The 25,518-nt window shown below is 40.8% G+C and overlaps 1 protein-coding gene across 1 annotated transcript in view; it reads left to right on the top strand.

The window, feature by feature from the left end:
- CRISPLD1 (cysteine rich secretory protein LCCL domain containing 1) overlaps positions 1 to 25,518 on the top strand; it is a 694,545-nt gene that overhangs the window by 173,885 nt on the left and 495,142 nt on the right. Inside the window, exon 3 of the mRNA XM_044065835.1 lies at positions 5,076 to 5,194. Within this exon, the coding sequence (XP_043921770.1) occupies positions 5,076 to 5,194 (119 nt within the window). The remainder of the gene's footprint in view (positions 1 to 5,075; positions 5,195 to 25,518) is intronic.

Here is a 25,518-nt window from a genome sequence, read left to right as displayed (position 1 = left end):
TTGAAGTATTTGTCATGGAAGACTCTCTCTTTTTAGTAGCCATGACCTGTGCCAGAAGGGTATCTGAATTACAAGCTCTTTCTATTCATCCCCCTTGTATCATTTTCCTGGTGTTTTTCCAAACTGCAGTGACAAGGTAGAGTATAAATTGCATCAGTTGGATGTACGTAGGCAGATACATTTTTACCTGCATAAGACAAAGACCTCAGGAAATCCGACCAGCTTTTTGTGTCCTTTTCTGACAAAAAAAAAACTTTGTCAAAATGGCTTACTGATTGCATTTCCTTCTTTTACAGTAAGAATAATAAACAACTACCAGGGAAGATAAGAGGACATTCCACAAGAGCAGTCTCAATACCTTTGCCTTTTCAGGCCAGACTTCCTATTGATTCTATTTGTACAGCTGCCACATGGGTGAGGCCTCATACCTTTATCACTCATTACAAAGTAGATGTGGCCTCCTGGAACAGGTCGTCCTTTGGATCCACTGTATTGAAAAGTCTTTTTTTCTTGAGACACCCTGGCATGAAGGTGCTAGGGATGCTGCCCCAACCACCAAGAATTACGATGAGATAGGACAACATAACGTTAAGAAGTTATGTACTTACCATAACGTTCCATATTTGTTGTCCATCTCGGCTACATTCTTGTGTCCCACACTCCTACCCTCATCCAGTGTTCCTGGAGGAACTGGTGGACAATTCTTTACTTATGTCCATAGTTATGATGATTTGGAGTCTCTTTTTTGTCTCATGCCAAACTTGTGTGTGTGTATATATACATACATATATATATATATATATATATATATATATATATATATATATATATATATATAGTTATATTTATATTTCTGGTGCAGTTATTTGGGTTAGTCTAAATCTTTTACTTGCAAACAAGAACTGGGGATGTGGCCCAGAGCATCATGGGATAGGGGTTAGCCTCGAGCCAATGGAAGCCCTCGAGTTTTAGTATTCAGCCGAGTCAGAGCCGTGAATGGCTACAAACCCCAACCAGCAAGAATCTAGGTGAGATGGACAACAAACATGGAACGTTATGGTAAGTACATAACTTCTTATTTTTGTTTATATTTATTCTTACTGTCTCATACTTATTCTATTTACAATTTCTTAATCATTTTTAGAGACTGGACAACCTGTACCTCACCATCCTAACTGGACAACAAATATTCTGCAGTGGGTTGTTAATGTACAGGTAATGCCCACTCAAAAATTAGCCCACCACTTCACAACAGCATATTAAACTGCAGTGAAGCTGACAGTAAAAAATATAAACTGCCATTTTTTTACAGTTGCTAAAGAGTGATCTGCTGTTTAGCGAGCATAAAATTAAAACAAAAACTAAATAAAAAAAGCATGCATGTATGTGTGAATGAGTGTGTGTGTGTGTGTGTGTGTGTGTGTGTGTGTGTGTGTATACACGCATATGTTTCTGAATGCGTGTAAGTATGTTTGTGCTTGCATGCATGAAGGTGTAAGTGAGAAAGAGAGACAGGGACCGATGACTGCAAGAGGCAGTCCTTCAGCATCAAGATACAAAAGTCTTAAAATATGGCATTATTGACGGACTTTAATCCTCATTTATTTGCCTAGGAAATAATTATATAGTGCAGCACTATGTTCTAAATCAGGGACAGTAAAGGGAAAGGTGCGAGGGGTGTGGAGAGAGATCTGCAATATCTTGCTGTGTTTTTTTGTTTGTTTTTTAATATGAAGCATGGAAGGATGCACCTGAGGATGAAAATGTTTGTAATTACTGTGTGTGTTTCTATGTATATGTATGTGGGTCTGTCTTTTATATCTGTCTGTATTTTTGAATGTGTGTTTTATATATATATGTCTGTGTATGCTTCTTAGTGTGTCTGTGTGTGTTTGTTTAGACATTAAATGCTTACATTTTGAATGCAAAATACTCTGTTCAGCAACAGTTACGTATACTAAACCAAGTTTGAAACATTAGACGGAGGAAAGAATAAATACAAAATAATTTAACAGCTTGCTCATTCTGTAGCACAGTAATGCCTTACAGGGTTACAGGGTGTTAGTTATTGTGGAAATAATGCTGTTCCAGGGTTTTGGGCCTCAGAACACCCTTGGACATGTGTTACTTTAACAGTAACACACACTATGGTGGACATTTTAGCTTGTTAATTGCACAGTTAAAATAAACAGAAAATAAAAGTAAGAAAGATGAAGGGGAACGTGGGAAGGTTCTGAAGATGAAGAGGATCGATATTAAGTAATTCCAAAAGATAACAGTGCAACTTGAGAAAGAGGGGGGAGGGTTGGAGGTTCAGATTTTACCAAATTATTAACCACAGTTTAGGCAAAATGGGTATAGAACATTGAGATTCATACCTTACTAGAAAGGAGCATTTATGGAGTGTTTATTTAATACAGGGAACCTCTAAATGACTGTTGAGGATAAAGTACATTTACTGGATTTATTTACTGAAACTAAAATTGTATGCATTTACTGAATTTTTTTTAATAAAAGAAATATGTTGCATTTTATTTACATGCTCATAGAAGTTATTTTGGGCTTCCATATGTGTGTTGAACTCTGACTAGTAACTTCTGACAGGAAGGTGTGCAAACATACTGCTACATTCTATAGCTTATGCTGTTGTGATATCATTTTGTCTATTTAAGTAATAAAAACAGTAAATTGTAAAAAAAACAACCAGCACTACAATAGATTTAGCCTTTAGTGGAATTCTCTTATACAGTCAATATCGCATCTCCATGGCTTCTGTTTGCAATGAAACCTTACCTGGGTATGCCCACTAGGGATGTCTATTACAGAGGATGTGATAATGCCAGCATCTGTATCACTCAGTTACATGGCTTAATTTATGTTGTTCATCCACTTGTCAAAGAGCTGACAGTTTAATGAAACTCACATAACAGTAAGTATTGTAAAGGTTATCAGGCACAGAATCACTATAGGAAAGTTATACTTCTGAAGCATGTTTACGCCATGACTGAATTTAAGTTCAGTCAACAGTCAGGCTAATCACTACAAGGTAAACAATGAGCCTGACAATTTGCATGCCATAGTAACACCCCATTCAAAGTAGAATTTTAAGAAGATTGCTCTGTTTTCCTTCAGGACAGCTATAAGATCTGGTGACACTGTGCCAAAGGGAAGAGAGGCACTACTGTTTTCCTTCCAAATTAGATGTTTTCTTATATGGTCAGAGTTAACACGTTTTACTTCTGTCCCAGTACGTGATGGATGTGTACATGTGACACTGTGGCCAAATTGGCTAGCTGTGATGGATGAGTACATGTGACATTGTGGCCATATTGGCGAGCTGTGATGGATGTGTGCATGTGACACTGTGGCCATATTGGCTAGCTGTGATGGATGAGTACATGTGACACTGTGGCCATATTGGCTAGCTGTGATGGACGTGTGCATGTGACACTTTGGCCATATTGGCTAGCTGTGATGGATGTGTGTATGTGACACTGTGGCCATATTGACTAGCTGTGATGTATGTGTACATGTGACACTGTGGCCATATTGGCTAGCTGTGATGGATGTGTACATGTGACACTGTGGCCACATTGGCTAGCTGTGATGGATGTGTACATGTAACACTGTGGCCAAATTGGCTTCTACTCTTTCTGATGATCCACAGTCCCTGCTACCTGCAGAAGAAATCTTTTCATATGTGCTTTGCTTATTTTGAATCTACTTTGCCTTAAATTAAATGTCTAGTGGCAAGATCTGTTGTGGGATGGAGAGTAAAACTACTTGATACTGCTGTGTTTAGTGATGTTGATTTTACAGTTTCTGGCTCACAAGCTGCTTGCCACCCTTGATACCCTATAAGGTACTGTAAGAGCTTTTCTTGTAATTTCAATCTCTCTTTTCCTGATCATCCCATATATTTTGTAAAATACCTGTTTACCTGATAGCATAATACTGTTTCACGTGCGGTTTGTCTTATAAAATATCTAGTTGTCAAAAAAGGGCTACAGCCTTTTTCCCCTGCATGTATCTTGATATGAAATAACTTTCTCCAGATAATGCTCACATTTCTGTTTTAAAGCCAGGTCACTCCAACAGACATTAAATTTTAGCATAAAAAGTCTATAACGTGACTGGGAGAGCTGACTGCCGTAGCTCCCCTTCCCCTGTTGGACTTGTCCACTGACAGTTATAGATTGTGAACCATTTAAAAGCACACCATCAGTCTTGTCAGTTTGTTACACAGTTGTGGTGGGGAGAAAGATGGACTGGTAATTTTTCTTAGGGATTTTGCCCAAAGTTTATGCTAGCATTTATAGTCTTTTGTAATCACATTGATAGGGAGTAATGGACTAATAGTAAACTTAGTTATCAGCATTATGGACCATTAGAGATCCCCCCCACCAAAGAATGAGCATTGTGTACCATGACCGATCATTAGATATTGTCGTATCAGGTAGAGATTTCATACTATATTTAGGATATCAGGTGAATACGTGACTGTAGGGCCTGCTGATACACACCATTCGTGAATGCATATGTGGCTTCTCATTGCTAAGCAAAAGAATGACTTACTTTCTCTATCAGATGTTATTAGTGTGTTTAACTAAGAAATGTGCTTAGAAAACATTACGTTTACTGATTTGTTTACAAAAAGCATGTACATGTATTATCCAAGTAAAAGAAAAGTCATCATGAAATACATTAAAGGCAGCTTGTCTAGAAACGATATGAAAAGGAAAAAGCATTACATCATAAAACTACAATGAAAAAAATGTGAATCATTGCTTAATTCTACGAATATGTTTGAACACATGATGAAAATATTCAATAACAGTCATTTTTCAGAATGTGGTGTCTCACTTTCCATATAATAAATCATACCTGTTTTAGATTGCTTACAATTAATGTTATTTTTCATAATTTTGACATGGTAGAAAGGATATTTTATCATAGTTTCCATCCAGGCTACTGCAGAAGTAATAAACAAGACTTGCATTTTGACATTTCTCTTACTGACAATGTTGGATGCCTGTTATAAGTTGGCAGCAGGTAAATATATTTTTGTTTTGCAGGCATGGGATTCAGAACTCGAGAGGTCTGCTGAAGAGTGGGCCGAAACATGTCTTTGGGAACATGGACCTGGTTATCTGCTACCATCCATTGGACAAAATTTAGGGGTACACTGGGGGAGGTAATGCATTATCTATTATTGGTTTAATTTTGTAGTACTATGTCATTATTACATGTTAATATCATCCCAATGATAAAGTTATGCTGGCCTTTTACAAAAGAATGAAATAAATGGTTGTTTGCATATAATGTCTTGAAGTGCATTCAGTGTGTTCTGTCATACAAATGTTGCTGTTTTAATAAGGTTACGTTTCAAATTAGAAAGCTGTTTGGGCAATTTACCAGCTTCTCCCTGGAATATTTCTTTCATTGACCCTGAGTTCATCTCTCTGTTTTTGTATACTCTCCATTTTCCATAGATGCGTTTGAGATGTATAATATTCCTCAAATTAATTGAAAGCTCTGTCAGTCATAGCATATTTGCTTTTGTGGTGTCTTATATATGTAACTCCAAGTTTTTCATCTTTGCTTTTGTTATTTAACTGAGATAATTCTGTCTGCTGTTTGATCCACTGCCAGAATACCTCTCAGCTGTCCAGATTTTCACAGAATGTCCAGACTTTTACCTCATGTTTCTGGTATGCTCCTCAAAATTAATGATTTTCTGATAAATTGAGAATTGAAGTCACTAAATAACAATAGACATTTAAGTTTCATTTTCTGAAAATGCATGCTAATCTAAGATCTGTTTATACTAGCAACTTTCTAAACTTGTAAGAACAAGATTTAAAAATTTGCCCTTGATCTTGGGCCTTTGTCCTTCCATTATATTTCGCTTTGTCCAGACTTTTGTGCTTAGAGTTAGATATACAGCTTACAGATGAATATTGTATTTTAATTGTGGTCTCTACACTAGAAATTCCCCACCACATGCAGGCCATAACTCTGCATGCTTTCCCTGTGTTGTCTCAAAGCTTGGCTATCTTTATGTTATATGAGATGGTAAGAACCTGTTACTTCCTTGTTTGAACATCCATAGTGCTGTACTGTATTTATGGGATGGTGGTTAGCCATGAGATTTCTGCCTCGTGTATGCATGATCAATAAACATGTGCACGTGCTAGAGAACATTCATAATTCTTCTGAATGCTTGACAAAAGATTTGATGCTTTTGTCACTATTGCAGTATTCTGTACAAAAGGGATATCCTGCCAATGATAGCCATACATCTGGCCAACATACCAAAGCCTTGGATCTTTCCAAGCACCACACATCAGACAAATGTCCTATGTCCAAGGTGTAAAGTACATAAGTTACATACGAGCACCAAATCCTTAGAACTTCTTTACCCAATCTGAACAGTTGTTCACATCTTATAAGCTACTGAGCCTAGGGCAAATAACTATTCCATTCAAGAGTTTTCCTTTTGACTCATTCTTGGATATTTGGGCAGAGCAGTGGTGTTGAGGTTAGCATTGTCACAGCACAGCAAGAGGTTCTCCGGTTTGATTCTTGGCTGGGGTGCCTTCTGTGCAGAGTCTGCATGTCCTCCCTGTGTTCACGTGGGTTTCCTCTGGGTGCTCCAGTTTCCTGCCACATTCCAAAGACATGTGTCTGGAGTGTTTCTCCCCGGTCCTTCGCTGAAAATGGGCTCTGTCCCAGTCAGGCTTTCCCATTAAACAAATGTTAAAAAATAAAATAAAAGTAAATATTTGTTGTATGTATCATTCAGAAAACAGAAATGTGAGTGTAGGAGGCAGATTCCCTGTAAGGACATGAGAGGTGTTTTATCTGATTAGGGGCAGAGCACAATGAGATGCAGTGACATATTTGTCAGGCCTAAAGGCCTAAACCCTGTGCAGCCATTTGTCATCTGTGTTTTTGTATCTTGTGTATCTGGAAAACCAACATCTTAAGTTGTTGGATCAGGGAACTATGGCATCTGAATCACCTGCTCAGATGCTCAGCCACTTTTAAAAAAAGAAGTCTAATAAGATGTGCTTATAGATGTCTGCTGACCAGCCTCTACCAGCTGTATCTGTAAGTTTTCATGAAAAGCCCGAGGGCTGTCCAGTTCTGATGCCTGCTACCTTTGTCACAAACCTGCTGGATGCTTACATGTGGTGTGTTATTTTCACATCCTCTGAGACTGAACCAAAGTCTGCTGCAGAGGAGAAAGCTGAACATAGGACATATGTCTGATGTGTGGTGCTTGAAAGGATCCAAAGCTTTGGTATGTTGGCTGGACGCATGGCTATGATGAACACCTCCAGTGGGAGAGTTCCCCAGATACTTGTTAGGGAAGAAGTACCCAGCTGCCTTGATAAACAGGGTTCAGAACCTCCTAAGCTTCTGAGGACAGAGTTTCCTATTTAAAAAAAAAAAAAGACAAGGTATGTGGCCCCTGTAGTTAAAGACCTCCATAAGCAGTACAAGTAAAAATTTACCTAAACAGCCAAAATTGGACTAGAGAAGTCGAATGTTGTAAAGCAAGAGAAACAATGGTCCAAAACCGTCAGTTTATTAAAAAACAACAACGTTTTCGAGTTAACAAACTCTTCTTCAGTATAATGTAAAAACAGACAAGCTGTAATGCATCAATATATATCACATGCCAGCCAGTAAAAACAACACAGTTCATCACATGGTATAAAAGCCTACAATCTTAAAATCAAACTTCATAGAACAAAGCATCAATTTGAAGTTGTCACATAAGAGTGTTTCTCTTTTAATAGTGGCTTTAAACTATTAGTGACATTTAGTCCTGGTGGATGATTAGCCCAGAATAATATATCCATTTATATTCCCCTGTCTCTGTTTTGTTAGCAAGGTTGTCACTTCTATTCCCTAGTGTGACTCGTGACTCCATAACTAGTGGCAGGATTTCACTCAGGCTTTTTTAAAGTCCCACAAGATTTGTCAGTGTCTTTCCTTCTTTTCTCTTCTTCCACTCCCTGTAAGAGGACCAGGGTTTCTTATTCCTCTAAGGAGGAAGATCTGGATTGTTGGGAGGAATCTCTAGTCTATTCCTCCCAGATTCAGTCCCCTCTTGCTCTTGGGTCAGATGAAGATGATACTCTGTCTCCCTTGAGTCCTTTAATTAGGAGATTTCCTTTGGGGATACCATTGTTAAAGTAATGGAACATTTCCAGTGGGATAGTTCCGAAATGTCTGAAGTCCGGAAAAGTTACAATCTCTTCCAGACAGACTGTCCCAGGCCTTCTGCAGTACCTTTCCTGACACCTTTACTACTTCCTCATAGGCTCCTGAGTCTCAGCCCCTGCTCCTGAAAAGCCATAAGGGTTCTACAAAGTTCTTGAGGTTCAGAAATTGTTGTACAAGCATCCTTCCAACCCTGCAGTAATTTCTTTCTGCTGACAAACCTAAGCTAATTCCTTCCTCTAGGCTTTTATCCTGTAATAGAGATAGTAGACCTATGGACAGGTATGGTAAGAAGGTGTATTACTCTGCCACCTTAGCCTTCAGGGCCATTTTTTACCATACTCATATGACCAGTTCTGCCCTGGCTCTTCTATCTAAATTGGAAATGTTTTGGCAGACATGCTTGACTCTGAGGCTAGGACCTCTGACATTTCCATAATAAGTTCTGCATCACAGGTGGCTCACCATTAAATCAAATGCAGCTGTGATGCTACTACTGCTTCCTCTCAGCAGCCATTTCAGGGTCACCTATCAGGAAGCTTCTTCCTTTATTAGAAGTTTAAGCTGCAAGCTCTCCCTCAGGATATTAAGGCTAATTTGTTGGAGTCTCCCATATATGCCCAGAATGTGTTTGGCTGTGCTGCTGCAGAGCTCTTTTTAAAGCTTTCTAAGTGAAAGGAAATGTCATGCAAGACTTTACACAAATCTTCCTATTACCTAGCCCTACTTTTCAGAGGAACTACCCTTCTATGACGCCCTTTATGTGCAGGCATCACAAGTAACCCTTGCTTGAGAATGTTTTCCCCTGAGAAACCAGCTCAGGATTCCAGAGAGCAGAGACCTTTTCAGACGAGTCAGTCTCATTTGACAGTCATCCTTCTCTACCCCTTAGCCAGATTCGTCTTCCTCAAAGGTTAACTCTGCCCTTTCCAACTTGGCAAGGAATCAACACAGACTCTTGGGTTCTTTCGGTCATTCATTGTTTCATGGTTTGGAAGTCTCATCTTCCTTTATTAGAGATCAGTCAACCTCCTCCTTGCCAACTAACTCATTTTCTTTCTCTTCTTCAGGTTCTATTGGCTCAAGGGACTTTTCAGTCTGTCCATCTGTCCCAGATGGGAAATGGGCAATGAGTTTTACTCCAGGATGTTATTATGGGTTCTTGGCAACCCATTTTAGACCTTTCCTTTCTCAATACTTTTCTAAAAGTTTCCTCTTTCAAAATGGTATCTCCTGAGTCTGTTTCTTCTACTGCTTCCTCAGGCCTGTCTGGTGTCTCTGGACCTGAAGGACATCCATCTCCATATTCCTATGCACCATCTGTTCAGTAAATATTTACTGCTCTGTTTCTTCCTTACATAATCAGTTCTCTGCTTTGCCTTTTGGTCGTTCTACAGTAGTTGGTTTTTTTTTACAAAGTGCCTTGCTTCAGTCATAGCATTTTACAGGCTTTATAATAGTGTTCAGATTTGTCCTTATCTGGATGAACTTTTTATTCAAGCCACCTCTAAGGAGGTTCTTCTGCAGGACCTCAAATTTACCATGTTCTTTTCACAGTTTGGGCTTCCATCCATGATAGCATTTTTCTATCACTTGTTCCTTTACAGTAATGTCAGCAAGAGTTCCTACAAGCCTGGGGTACATGGCTTCCACTATTCCAATGGTTCCCTTTACCAGACTACATATGTCGATGTTTCAGTGGTATCTCATGACAGTGTGGTTGTAGAATTGTCTCTTTGGGACTTTCCCAGTCCTCTCTTGACTTGTCTCATGATGGGTTTCTTTCGTGGATGCAGCAGATTTCTCTGAGTTCAAGCTTAACTTTTCAGGTTCCTTCCCCCACTCAGGAGCTGTTTACAGACACTTCAGACCTAGGTTGGAAGGCGTCTTCCAACAACATCAAGGTACAGGGAGTCTGCTCTCCTAGGCAGGTGAAAGACCATATCAACATCAAGGAAATGAGAGTTCTTATCTTAGGTCTTCATGGCATCATTCCCTTTGGATTCTAAATCCCCCAAGAATTTCCACAGACAGCACCAGTGTCATGTGGTACATAAACAGTCCTCTGGCTTGGGAAGTGGGCACCATATCTTTTTCTTTGAAATGGATGTTCCTGTATGCTTATCGTTGTCGTCCTCTGTTGCCAAGAGCCCATCACAAGATCATGTGGGATAGGCCCAAAATCTTGTTGCTGACTCCCATTTGGCCCAGACAGTATGCGGTGCACCTTTCTTTGTTACCTGGCCTGGAGCAGTCCTCACTTTACATTACAGGTTGGATCTCCTTACACAGGACATGGACTCTTTAATTCACCCTCATCTTCTGTCTCTTTGAGTGATAGGTTTTTGATTCCTTTTTAACACCAGTTTTCTGAGGATTTGCTCTGGGTTTTGCAGGAGGGCAGAAAAGCAAGTACTTGAAAGTCCTGTGTTACAAAATGGAAGATCTTTTGTTTGATGTCACAACAAAGTACATAACCCTTTTTAGTTGGTATTCCTACTGTTATTTCTTCTGAGTTGCTCAGTTCTAATCTGGTATAGTCTTTTTGTTAAAGCTCATTTGTCTGCCATTTTTGCTTGTCTACCTTTGTATCCATCACTTTCCAATAGTTTTGAAGTTAAACAGTTGACAGGTGTCCTTCATATTGGGCCTCCAAGAAAACCAGTACCTCCTTCTTGGGATTTTAACTTTGTTCTTAAAAAGCCTACTTTTAAACCAGCAACTTCTACTTTGAATTTATGTACCTAGAAAACTGTCTTGTTGGTGACTCTGACAATTCCAAAAGAGTCTCTGAATTTCAGGCCCTTATGGCAGTTCCTCTTTTTCTAGTGTTCCACAGAGACAGTGTCTGTTTGAACCAGTCCTTCTTTTATGCCCAAAGTGGTCAGTGGTTGTCTTTGAAACAGATTATTCATATTCCCTCCTTTTTTCCCTCTACTCCAAACAGCAGCTAGAGGGCTCTACATTCCTTGGATTTGCACATAAACAAATAAACAGCACAAACACCCTGGCACTTGGCAATCCAACAGCAGGCAAAAGAAAAAATGAAATAAACTTAAAAAAAACTCCAAAACACTTGATCTAAAACAAATAAACGTGGTTTAGTGCAAATGTAACCATCAGTTTTACAACTTGAACACTGAAGAAAGACACATTTTGAATTCAGTAGTGAACGACAGGGGAATTAGGTGCATGAAACCGGATAAAGGGAGGGGTCTTGTCATCATGTACAACACGGACTATAACGGATGCATGTTGAACCTTTTATGTGACACGGAAACATACTGCCCTGTGTCCCTTAACAAGATCAGCATAGCTTACAGGGGCATCAGGGTGGCATTGGAGGAGTTTTTTCTCTTTGAACAACTTAATTCTGACTTGTTTGAATTTTTAAAAGTGCAGGATCCAGATTCCGATCTAGATTTAGATCAGATTAGATACAAATCTAAAATTTACACACCAAATAGGCTTCCATGAGATTCATTTTTTAAATATAAAAATGTTGTGGTCACAGGATGCAGGACTAGAGACTCACCTCTATCGAAACCCTACTTACTGTAACTCTTTTTTTGTTTTATTCCAGTTGTCATCCTAGCCGTCAAAAGAGAGGCATCATAAAAAATCAATTTATATGAGCCTCTAGGCTTACATCTAATGATGGCTGGTGTATGAGGGAATTTGAAACAATAAGGAACATGTTTCTTGAGAGGGTCTTTCCCAACCATCTTTTGGAAAGTACCCTCGAAGGGGTTAAAGCTGAAAGGGTAGGCAAGTACGGCCCTGTTATTAAACAAGGGCTGTGCAGCGACAACAATACTGCTAAAACAACTAATTTTTGTAACAATATGATTTTGCACTACACTCGATGTAAAGGGTATTGAAAATATTATCACAAAAAAACTGTTTTTTTTTTTTAATTGTGATGAAAATAATCTATTGGAGAGTCTATGCCACGTTTTACGTATAAAAGAAAAAATAGCTTCAAAGATTTGTTGGAGAGGAAGTCACAGGAGAATGGGGGTACTTGGCCAGTCACTGTAAAATGTGGAAGATTCAAACAGTGCAGATTTATTGAAAACAACTATGGTGGATGGTTGCACAGTGTGACCAAAAAAATGGCTTTGTGAAGGTAAATGTAATTCTTTCTCAGAGAGAGTGTTGTACCTTGCTATCTGTCAGTTCTGTCAAGCTTTGTACGCTGGCAAGGCGATTAATGGGTTAAACTGTAGAATTTACCAACACATATACAGCATTCAGAAACTTGACAGTAAAAATGCACTGACATGCCACTCTACGGTTTGTGATGGGTTTAACAAGTTTGCTTCTAGTGTTGGAGCAGGTTCACAATGGCCCTTTTTGTGGTGATTGGAAAAATGTATTGATACACAGGGAAATGGTGTGGCAATTAAGATTAAATGCCACCAATTCCGCAGGCTTATATGGAAGTGTTTCCATCACCAGTGAACTTAAAAGAAGACACAATATGGTTTGAGATTTTTTTTTATTTTTTTCAACAAACTTGTATATGGTTATTTTTTACTCGCATTTAGTGCTTTAAATGTTTTTTTTTTCTTACATTGCTGTTCTTAACCAACATTCAGTTGTGCATGTTTCTTTTATTAGAGTTTGGTCCATTACAGATTGATAGGTTCCTCATTGGGAGTGGGGGTTCATTTACTTGAAAAGTATTTAAACTAGTTTTAGGTTCATAGGTGTGTACTAGGCTAATGGCCCTGGAGGCTTTACAAACCTAGCCCATAGGATTACCCTGACATCGTGCCACCCTCCTTAGTTCCCAGTGCCTCTGTCGAGTAGAGCTACTGGAGTGATCCCCGGGGTGAATTTTCTATTTCCCATCCAATCATCAAGCTCTCTCTTGAAGAGGGCCAGTGAGGTGCTCTGTTTGACATGTATGGGAAGTCTATTCCATAGCAAGGGCAGTCTCTGGGTTATGAACCTGTCCCTCCAGCACGTTCTGTTGATTGTGGTAATGAGGTTGCTATCACTGGAGTGTTGGTGTGGAGGGATTGGGATTTCTTTAGATGTAACATTTCTAACAGAGCTGGATCAGACATGGCTTTGTATGTTAAGCAGAGATCGCCTCTAAGTAGGCGATAGGAGACAAATAATAGTTGGAGTTTTTTGAGTCTTTCTATATAGGACGTGTTTAAGGCCTCGGATCCTCTTTGTGAGGTACTTTTGCAACCTCTCCAGTTGTTGCAGGTGTCTAGTGAGGTACATGCCAAATGGGGCATTGTACTAGATAATTGGCCTAATGAGGCAAGAGTAGAGGGAGACAATGACCTCTTTCTTCCTGGATGCAAAACCCTTAGTAATGAGATGTGCCACACAGAAGGACTTTCTGACTACAGTGGCAATGTGATGCTCAAAAGAGAGGCTGTTGTCAGCCTGTGTTCCCAGATCTCTTATAACACCTTCTGTGTTCAGTGGATTACTATTGATGTGGTAATTCATAGGAACCATGTTTTCCCCAAAGGGGATGACAGCACATTTTTTAGCATTGAGCATAAGGCCATGGTTCTGACACCAGTTGTTTGTCGCAGTGAGGCCTTCCTATAGGATGTCAACATCACTTGGAGAGTTAATAATAGCTCCAAACTTGCAATTGACTGAACTTTGTCAGCCAGAGACCCTTTGTGTTGGCCTGGACTTCAGAGAAGTAGATACCAAACAGGAGAGGACACCGGACTGAACCCTGTGGGACTCCACTCGTGACTGGTTGGCAGTCTGACTTAGAACCCGCAGTCTGACTTAGAACCCACAGTGTGAATGTAGCGGACTCCATCTGTGAGCCAGTTTGCAACCCACCTAGTGATATAGGGGTCGATGCCTAGCTTAGTGAGTTTTTCTATGATTCCTTAATAGGCAATGATATCAAACGCCTTGACCAGATCAAGGTCGGCTGTATGAACCACCTTGCCTTCATCCACAGCTCTGGTGACTGACTCAAAGAAGTCAACCAAGTTGAGCAGGCATGCTCTGCCCTTCACAAAACCAAACTGTGTGGGATCCAGAGTTTGGAGATTCCCTATAGCCTTGTTTATTAGGTCCATGATGATGAGTTCCATAGCTTTGCATATCAGACTCATCAGGCTAATGGGGTGATAGTTCCCAGGGTCCGTAGTCACGCCTCCTTTGTGGACAGGTATGACTGTAGCAATGCACCATTCGGTAGGGGCAAAGCCTTAGGTGAAGCTGTGATTGAACAGGGCACACAGGTGAGGTGCCAATTCGCTTGCCATGGATATTGTCAGGTCCCATGGAAGCTGTATTTTTGGCCTTGGACAGTGTTGTTTTAACCTGTGCAGCAGTAATACTGAGAGCAATCTACTGGTATTGTGATTGGTCCTATGGGGGGAGGGGTAAAGTTGGCACTGAATCTGTCGGCCAATATATTGGCAATATCTGTTGGCTCAGTATAGGAGGTACCGTTGTGCAGTAGCACAGAGCAAATCTGGGTATTGCCATGGAGATTCTTTACATAACTATAGAAGGCCATGTGGATGTCTTTACTATCTGCTGCAATTCTGTTTTCATAAGGATTTGATGAGGGATCTCAACTTTTTGTTGAGGCTGATAAGGGAGTTTTTCCAGTCTTGGGAATTCACCTTATTCCGCATCAGTTTCCTTCTTCTGTTGTAGAGTTTGTTTATGGCAGGGGACCACCAGATTGACTTCCTTTTTTTGGAGGAGAGCATCTTGGTTCTATTGGGTATGGCGAGATCTATGCATTTATGTATGTTTGTACAGTGCATTGGTGTATGATTTGGTGGTCATGCAACTGTTCTCCATTTGCATGGGTGCCATGAAGTTAGCCACCTCTGTTTTTAGGAGCCCAAAGTCATCTTTGTAGAAGTTTTTCATGGTGGTTACCTTTGCGGGGGGGGTGGGTGGGATGTGGAATTCCAGAGTGATTAGTTTGTGGTCAGATCTAACCAGGGAGGAGTTAACTATTGGTGTAGAGCAACAGTCAGCCATGTTAGTAATGACCAGCTCAAGGATATTGCTACCTCTAGTGCGGGTAAGAATGAATTGGTTCAGGGCATTTGAATTAATGAATTCCAGGAAATGTTGGGCAAGTGTATTGGTACATGAGTAGTTTTCCCAGTTAATGGAGGGGTAGTTGAAGTCGCCCAGTATGAGAGTGTTAGGTTGGACCCCAGTATTCTCCAGTGTGCTTAGGAACGTGGAGTGTGAGTCTTGGGACATTTTTGGAGACCTATAGCAGGCTACAACCTGAATCGCTGTCTTACCCAGTGTTAGTTGCACCAGAACTTTCTCTGATGCATTATGTTGAGCTACCAGTCTGAAGGTGTGCACATCCTTTATAAGTATGGAAACACCACCACATTTGGAGCTTCGGTCCAAGTTCTGGGGCCGAAAGGTTTGGAATGAGTTATAGCCTGGTAGTGCAGGGGTGCTTTCTGCTGCCTTGAACCAGGTCTCTGTTACAGCACAAATGTTGATGTTCTCCATTTTAAGGAGTGCTTCGAGCAAGTGCATTTTCAGATTTAGACTTGTAGCATTGAGCAGCATGACCCTCAGATTGCATTTGTTTGTAGCTGTTACAGTGGTAATTTGGTCTTTAGACACCGTCTAAATAGGCACTATAGGGGTGGCAAGAGCCCTGGCCAGTATCTGGAAGCCCAGCGGTGACAGATGTAGGCTATCTCTAGCAAAGCATTGAGGTCTGTTAATCCTCATCCCAGGCAGACAGACACGGGATCCCCTTAAATGACACCAGAAACTTAGCCAGTTGTTGAAATCGATCATTTTCTGCTTGTACTGTGGTATCATTGTGGGGGATGGTAGGATGCTGCTCAGGGCTAGGGTCATACCCGTCTGGGCTACATAATCCGAGAGCTCCTCTATGTCTCTTTTCATGTACTCCAGAGAGGTACATCTCAGGTCATTCACACCCACATGTACAGTGACAGAGTCATATTTGTCATACTGCACCAAAACAACGAAAACTGCTAGTAAATTCAAAAAACGGCAATCTGGAAGTCCTTGAACACACTTTATTGTTAAAACTCTTAAGCGCTTTTCGTACGTACTATGTACGAACTTCTTCGGAGAATCCATTAGTGCAAAACACACCCTTAAATAACTTTTTACAAGTCAGCTGATGTTAAGCTGATTATTACATTTAAAAGACCAGCATCATTAAAACTTTTGTCTTACACATATTAAAAATATTAAAGGTAGATTAAGTATTATTTAACTTGATATGTTAAATAAATATCTACAAACATAAAAACCTTCCTAGTGAGTGGGACATCATTGTGCCTCATTTTTGAGTCACCTATGACTAGTGTGTTGGGCATGCTGTTCTGCCTTAGGGGCTTTGGTTGAGTGGTACACTGATTAGGGGAGTTATGTGTATCATGATTAGAGTTGTGCTATGCTCGTTGAGTGCATTTCTGCCTTGGAGGTCTCTGCTGTTTGGGTAGATTTTTATTGAGAGCCTCCACAATGGTGGGTGTGTTTTGTGTTTTTATGTGAAGGCAGTGCTGGTGTATGTTCTGGAGGGCTGTGTGTTCCATGCAGTGTGGTGCAAGTGTTGACCTTCTCCTCTTGACCAGCTATTCCGGTCTTGGCTGGAGAATGCGTGGCTTCCAGTTTGGATATATAAGTGCATCTCTCGCAAGTCTGAGTGTTGGGAGGTAAGAGGAGAGGGTTGTCTGTGTACATGAGGCAGTTGCTACATTGCCTCAGGATGCCCAAGTCAACCAGATTAGTAGGAGAAAGCACAGGGAACTGACCTTTAGACATGCCTGGATAGGTGGGTATTAATAAGTACTGGAGCGGTTTCCTTGTAGAATGTGTACTGCTGGTAGCACTTTTCTGTGCTACAGTAATTGCTACAATTAGTTTGGTAAAGTGCTAGACTGATAAGCTAGTAAAAGTTCAGGAGAGGAGAGAGCTAGCAGGTCTAAGGGAAAAATTGAAGAGCAAACTTTGGCACCGTTCAGAAGCTTACATATAGTCCTGGATACAGCAAATCTGTATCTGGACTAGACTAGTTACAGGAAAGGTGGGAAACAAGTGCAAATGTGGGCTTTTGAACCAGAAGTTGAAAGAGATGAAAAAAACTCCCCAAATGGCCAATAAACTTCACTTTCTGGGCTAGTAACCACTCCTCTTGTGCTTGATAGGCTACCTAGTGCTTACCACACCAGCTGATAAGCTAGAAGGCTTCCCTCCAGCACAGACAGGCTTGGGGAGCTCAGAAGCTCACATTTTGTGGCTCTGAAGATGTCAATGTACTGACGAAAGTGTTAAACCACGTTTATTTGTTTTATATTAAGTGTTTTGAGTTTAAGTTTATTTCGTTTTTCCTTTTGCCTGCTATTGGATTGCCAAGTGCCAGGGTGTTTGTGCTGTTTATTTTACTGACTTCTACACTCTCCGGTGAGTTTCTTTTTAGTATTATTTAGACAAAGTTAAGGCTATTTAAAGTCCATTTCTTTTCATTAATCTTTTCATGGCATTCAGCTCTTTAGTTTTGCTCATGCTCATTCTACTAGGGCAGCTTCCTGTTCTGGAGCTTTTTTTTTAAGGGTCTTGATGCAAGATACATTTTGGATGCTGCTACTTGGTCTTGTGTGCATACTTTTACTAAGCACTGTACGTTGGGAGTTATTTCTAGGGATAGAGCAAGATTTGCCAGGGCCAACCCCTATGCTTTTCATACATTCATAGCTTCATAGCTGTTTACTAGGTTAATGACCACAAGGGCCTTTTTAAGCCTAACCATGCATCATCGCACATCTTTGGCAAGTTCTGATAACCCTTGATAAGTGTAAGCATGTGCCTGGGAGATTAATCATTTTCAGGTTACCTGTGCCCATTAGAAACCTAGGTGCCAAACCAGGGATGAATTTCTGGTTTCCCATCCAGTTGTCCAAGTCGTACTTGAATTGGGTTAGGGAGGAGCTCTGCTTCACATGGATGGGAAGCCTATTCCATAGACTGGGTTGTCTCCGGGATACATACCTCTCTCTCCAGCAGGTCCTCTTTATAGCACAAGTAAGGTTTAAACCTTTAGAACAGGTAATTCTAGTGTTTTTTGTTTTGTGGATATGCAGGAGGTCCATCAGAGTGGGGTCTGACAATGCCTTGTATGCCAGGCATAGATCTTCCCTTAGAAGCCTGTATGAGACAGAGTACAGGGATAGGGCCTTGAGGCAGTCTGCATAGGACATTTTACTTATGCCTTGTATTCCTTTAGTGTGGAACCACTGTGGACTTTCCAATTGTGGATATGCCTGGTTAGGTACAGGAGGCGTTGTACTCAATGCTAGGTCTGATGAATGCCGAATACAGTGGAACAATGACTTCCTTGGACTTAAATGCCATACCTTTGTTTATAAGTTGCACAACATAGAATGATTTCCTCACCACTGTAGGCAAGTGATGGTCAAAGGCTAGATGGCTAGCTATGCATGTCTCGAAGTCCCTGACTACTGGGTCAACTCTAAGGGGTGTGTTTGTCAATGTGGTAGTTACCAGGGATGGATGATTTCCCAAAGGAAACTATTATGCATTTCTTGAAATTTTTGGAAAGTTCTTCTGCTGTTTCCTCCTCCATCCACCATTGCCAGAATCTTTATTGCTCTCCCCTTTGTAAGGATTTCTACAAGAGTGATGAGGAAGGACATAGTACAGTTATGTAAGAACTTACCCTAACAGTAGAGGTCCTACTTTTTAGACTAGCAGTTTTCTGCCTCTCCCTCCTTCTCCTCACACACTTTCTTCTTTGCCATCTAGCTGAAGGTGCCTTTTATCATTTTCTTCCTCCGTTGCTGTGGTTCTGGTTCTTCTGCAGCAGTTCAGATCTGTTATGGCACTAATGTGTCATTTATATACGTTATGCTTCAGATGTAGGACATGCAGCTCACATATGGAACTTGAAAGGACACAAGGCTTTGATAATCTGGCCATATCTGTGGCTATTCTTGGCAGGATATCTCTTTCGTCAAGAATACTGTAACAATGAAAATTAGAACATCTGCTGTTATGGTAAGTTCTTAGACAACTGTACTTTCTTGCAAAGATGACATCCCCCATAATCCCACTGACAGTGCTGCTCACTTTCATTGACCGTTATCCTCAACCTTCTGTGTATTGCTACATAACTGAATTTTTATCAGTTTCACACTATGATTATTTTATTTCACATTATTAATCATCATCATCATCATCATCATAATGCTTCCTTTCTGTTATATAAATAAATATATGAAGTGTGTGTGTGTGTGTGTGTGTGTGTGTGTGTGTGTGTGTGTGTGTGTGTGTGTGTGTGTGTGTGTGTGTGTGCGTGTGTGTGTTTGTGTGTGTCTGTGTATGTGTATATATATATATATATATATATATATATATATATATAATGTATATATGTATGTATATATATATATATATATATATATATATATATATGGATCTACTACTATTCATCAGTGTGCGCTTTTCACCGAAAGCACAATTCACCGAAACACATTTCACCGAAAGTGATATATGGCCATTTTCCCACTGTAGTGCGACCCTGGAGTTAGTATATATCGTAAGGGGGGTATTTTATGTATATATTATCATCAGAGAACAGTAATATATTGCAGTTACATATATCCATGTATATATACCCAGGAGTGGGAGGTTGGCATAATGGGTAAGGTGATAACCTTACAAACACAAGGTCCAAGGTTTGATTCTCAGATGGGGTAAATGGCTAGACTTAAAATGGCCCACAAAAACAGCCTAGTACTAACTTATGAAACTTATATAATTGAAAATATTTAAAATATGTGCCCCCACACACCCCCTTACTATATATATATAACCTCCAGGGTCGCACTACAGTGGGGAAAAGGCCATATATCACTTTCGGTGAAATGTGTTTCGGTAAATTCTGTTTTTGGTGAATTGTGGTTTCGGTGAAAAGTGCACAGTGAAATGTGTATCAGTGAAATGTGCTTTTGGTGAACAATAGTAAATCCATATATATATATATATATATATATATATATATATATATATATATATATATATATATATCTGTGTGTGTATTTATATCTATCTATGTGTGTGTGTGTGTGTGTGTATATATATATATATATATATATATATATATATATATATATATCTTCCACAATTTCAGTCTTGTTTCTCGATTGTGAGTTTCGAGAAGGTAGTGGCATAGTGTTCTGAATTTTAGCCTTATTGAACTGCTTGGGTCTGTCATTTGGAGAACGTGTGAGAAGCATTGCTTCATGAGCTGATTCTTGTCTTCTTTTGGTCATCATTTTTGTGTGTGTAGATTATTCTCCCATGGCGGCTACTTACTGCGTCTAGAGTGCCAGTGGAAATTTACATTCTAGAAGGCTCACAGCAGCAGCAGGTTTAACTCACAGATGTTACGTGCTTTCTTAGAGAGAGGTAATAGCAGTGTGTATGTGGGGGCTGCTTTGGTGTCACAACTCTTTGCCAGTTTTCACACTCCAGGTTGCTCAATTTGCAAAAAAAAAAAAAAAAAAGCCTTCCTAAGCAAGTCAAGGCCAATGTCAGTGCCTCTGGCTGACTAAATTTGCAGATTATTACAAATTGGGAGTCATCATTGATTCACCCACTGGCACAGACAAACAACTGATGTCAGAGCCATGGACTAAAACTAAATATGTGATAGTATCCTTTGGGAAGTCATCCACCCCAGTAACTATTATATTGACAACACACCCCTAAAAGTTGTAAGGGACTTGGGGAGACACACAGACAGTAATCTAGCCTGTGACCATCATGTGTCTACAGTGGTGAGGAAATCCTTCTATGTTATGCAACTTGTAAACAAAGGTATGACATCTAAGTCTAAGGAAGTACTTGTTCCACTGTATCCAGTATTCATCAGACCTGTCATTGAGTACAGTGCCCCCTCTGGTACGTACTTAACCAGGCATATCCAACAACTGGAACATCCACAGAGGTTCTTCACTAAAAGACTACAGGGCATAAGTAACATGTCCTGTGCAGACTGCCTCAAAGCCCCCACAGGCTGTTGAGGGGAGATCTATGCCTGGCATACAAGGCATTGTCATATCCCACTTTGATGGATGTCGTGCATATCCACAAAACAAACAGCACCATAATTACCCATTCTTAAGACATGAACCTTGCTTGTGATACAAACAGGATCTGCTGGATAGACAGGGATATCCCAGAAACTACTTCTTCTCTGGAACAGGTTCCCCATCCATGTGGACCAGAGTTGCTCCCTAACCCAGTCAAGTGTAACTTGGACAAATGAATGGACAACAGGAAATTCATCCCTGGTTTTGCACCAGAGATTCAGGATGCATGGCTAGGTTTAAAAAGGCCCTTGTGGTTGTCAGCTTAGTAAATTCCTGTGAACCTCTGAACCTATAAACACTCCTTACCCCCACCAGCACCCATGGAGAAGGTCAGGCCATAGGACCCAAACCTCAGTATGGCATAGCTTTTGTCTCCTGTGACTGTTGATAGTTCTGTCAGCTCTGCAGTCCCAGGGACTCACATTGCAGCACATGTCCAGTTGAACATTAAAGAGAAAGCTATTTGTGGGACTTCATAAATGCCTTTAACTTAATCAATATGGAGGGCATTCAGAGGATACTTGAGGCTGACCTTGCTGCAGTCCTTACCACTCCCACTGATCCTAGCCCTCCCTCTTTTAGCATAATTTCTTTATTAGGGGAAACGCACCACACGGGGGGGGGGGTATATGGTCATGGTATGACCAAAAGTTTAGAAAGATAAAGGCAGCAGAGAAGATCCATAGGTGAAAACAGCAATACCCTGATATTTTTCTCAGTGTTGAACAAACCCAATAACCTGGGCAGTGATGCCCTAGCTGAGAATCAGTCAAATGTTGAATATTGTCAGTCAACAATGGAAAGTGCTCATGGCCTACTTGCAGGTTCACTTGCCTCAGTTTCCACTGTAAAAATAATAAACAAGCAACCCACTGTACCCTAGCATACTCTTAAGTGATAAAGTTCCTATGTTGAACCAGGATGCTCCACATAGGGACAGGATCTTTTTTTTGGCAAAAGAAGTAACTATTCTTGGGGCCAGATACAATCTCAAACCATTGCATTCCCCAGTCAGGGTTGATAAACTCGCAACACATCTTGCCGATTATCCCAACAAAAAGGTGGGTTCCTTCTGCAAAGACTTCTCAAGTTATGCCATTGGGTCTACAGTGTCATTAGGTTCCAGGAAAGTTAAAAACCTATCGTCTGTCAAAGGTTAGGAACCTGAGGTTTATAAGTTAATTGAAAAAGAAGTCCTAGTGGGAAGGGTCGTCTGCTGCTTCTCTCAACCCCAGGCTCCTTCATAAAATCTCCTCTATAGGTCTGGTTCTGAAAAAGAAAGAAGAAAGATGGGAAATTTCTCCTTATTCACCATCTCTCTCTCTGTCACCCAAATGGTCTTTCTGTTAAGGATTTTATTGACAAACAATAATTGAGGATGCAGTATACATCTCTGCATCAAGCTGTACAGTCTATCAAGGACTTTTTAGATGTGTGGCTGTGCAAGCTGGACATTGTCAGCCTTCCACCTTCTGCCCATCAGTGAGGATGACTGGCTTTCTTTTAGTCTTTTCTTTTGATGGCAAATTCTTTTTTGACAGGGCCATGCCATTGGTTGTTCTGTGGCCTGCTTAGTTTTTGAAACAGTTAATTCCACATTATGATGGGGCTGGTAGAAAAGGGCCACAAGGCAAGCAGTCATTCATTACTTAGATGATTACCTCATAATAGTTGTAGGGAGGACAGGCACCTAAAAAGGCATGAGAATTTTCTTGGAACTGTACAATGATCTGGGAGTTCCGTTAGGCAGGGACAAACTGGAAGGCCGTAGCCAAGCCATTACCTTTCTGTGACCAGTAATCAATGTTCCATCCTCAACCTTCTTACTCCCTATTGACAAATTTCAGCATCCCAGGTCCACAACTGACAGGTTTCTGGAAGCTAGCAAAGTTAGAACCTGTGAAGCCATTCAAATGCACATACTAGTAAACTTTGCTTGCAGAGCTTTTGCCCAGGGTTGGCTCTTTCTCAGAGCCTTATCCAATTTGCCAAAAGATCACAGACATAAACATCACTGGTTGAGGATTACTTGCAGGCCCAGGTAGAATCCCCTGCTGTTGAAGACCTTTTTACAGGGTTACACTTTGGCAAAGCCCTTTAATTTCCTTTGAGATGCAGCTCTTTATTGATGTAACAGCTGGTCTAGGAATGGGTAGTTATTTTCAAGGGAGATGGTTTACAGCCATTGGCCTACCTCATGGTCCAAGGAAAAGAAGAAGGCCTTCATATTACAAGTTTTCCTAGTCTAGGTGGCCACTTTATTTTGAAAGGAACATTTTTGCAGCAGTAGGGTTTTATTTTACTCTTACAACATAGCAGTGGTCCAAGCCCAGAACAAGACATCTTCGAAGTCTAGGTGGGTTCAGTCAGTAGTAAGGTTGCTAGTCTTAAGTTTCCAGATCAATTTGAGGTTTTCATGTTGTCATATACCAGGAAGGGACAATGGCATAGTTAAACGCTTATCCCGCTTTCGGGTCCTCTGGTTTTGTCAGTTGGCTCCAGATGCTGTACTGTTGGGGCACCCATTCCTCCTGAAGTTTGGCTCATTGGCGAAGATTAGCTAACACACAGCTGTCCAAGTCTTGGGCTATGAATACCAAAAAAAGGTTTATTCCTCTTCATTGAATTATGTCAGAATATTCTACAAGAGGTTATCCCAACCTTTCAAGCATTGGGATCTTTGATTAATGCTGCAGCTTCTACCACTTAGATGTTTAAATGATGCACTTAACACCTTACAAATACAGCTAGCAGCTTTAGGCTGGTTAATTTGATTCATGAAGCTTCCTGAATTTTCTGGACACTGGCTTACTATGAGTGTTGAAGGGTTGGGAAAACACAAAAGGCGCTTTGCAAGGCCCCAGGAAACCTATTGGCTATTACCTCTTGGGACTCATTGTCAAGGGACTTTACCATTCAACCGATAGTTTTTATTCCTTTATTCTTTGGGCCACCTTGTTTACCTTGTTGTGGGGTGGGGCATTTAGAGTCAGTGAGCCAGTTCATTCCTTGTGTTGGCATAACATTTTTGTAGCCAAGGGACTGTTTTATTCTGATTGAGGAAGTCTAAGACAGACCAGTCCAGTAAGGGACACCAAGTTTGGTGATAGGGCCAGATCTTAATTCAAGTACCCAGTATATGGGGCTTATTTGTTCATCCTGTCCTGTTTTCCATTTACAGTCAGGACCCCCAGTCACCTTGTAGAAGTCAATATATAACCCTTCAGAAAGCACCCTTGAGACGATTTCCAGCCATGAATACTGCTCACATTCTTTCTGCGTAGGCAAAACCTCAGAGCTGGCATTTGAGGGGCATTTACTAAAGCCTTAATGAGAAGGTGGGACTGTTATCTGATGCCTTTCTCTTTTAAATTAGGAAGTAGCATTGTAATCTTACCTTGCAGGGAGGAAGGTTCTATGGATTTTGGAACACACTTTTACCCAGAGAGACGCTTGGCAGGGGGCAATTTGCCCGATAGGGTGCATATGTTGTTTGCATCGCAATCTTTGGGCAATCTGCTAGGTTTTCCAGGTCAGTTGTGGTTCCACCTTTGGGACATTCAGCTAACATTCAAACTGGAATTATCCATCACTTTGGTCATCTTGCAGGCGATGACTTAACCTTAGTTTTGTAGAAGATCTTGATAGCTAGAATTTTATCTGACCTCCACAAGCTGCATATTTTCCATCCAGACAGGGTTGTATTTTGGACTGCCATGCTCCCCAGACTTCACTGGAAGGGTGCTTTGAGAGTTTGCTATGCTGACTTCTTCTTCTTCTTTCGGCTTTTCCTGTTTAGGGGTTGCCACAGTGGATCACCTGTCTGCATATGATTGACAGTACAGTTTTATGGTGTCAAGTTACCAGCCCGGTGCCCAACCTTCCATGGAAGGCACACACGCACACACTTACACCTAGGGCCAATTTAGTGTGTCCAATCCACCTATGGCATGTCTTTGGGATGCGGGAGGAAACCGAAGCACCTGGAGGAAACCCACGCGACCACAGGGTGGACATGCAGACTCCGCACAGAATGCACCCCAGCCAAGGATCGAACTGGAGAACCTCTTGCGAGGTGAAAATGCTAACCGCTGCACCACTGTGGCCGCCCCATGTGCTATGCTGACTGTCGGTCATT

This window comes from Protopterus annectens, chromosome 3.part0, assembly GCF_019279795.1.
Source record: "Protopterus annectens isolate FY-2018-M chromosome 3.part0, PAN1.0, whole genome shotgun sequence".
NCBI lineage: Eukaryota > Metazoa > Chordata > Ceratodontiformes > Protopteridae > Protopterus > Protopterus annectens.
This window is presented reverse-complemented; position numbering and strand designations above follow the sequence as displayed.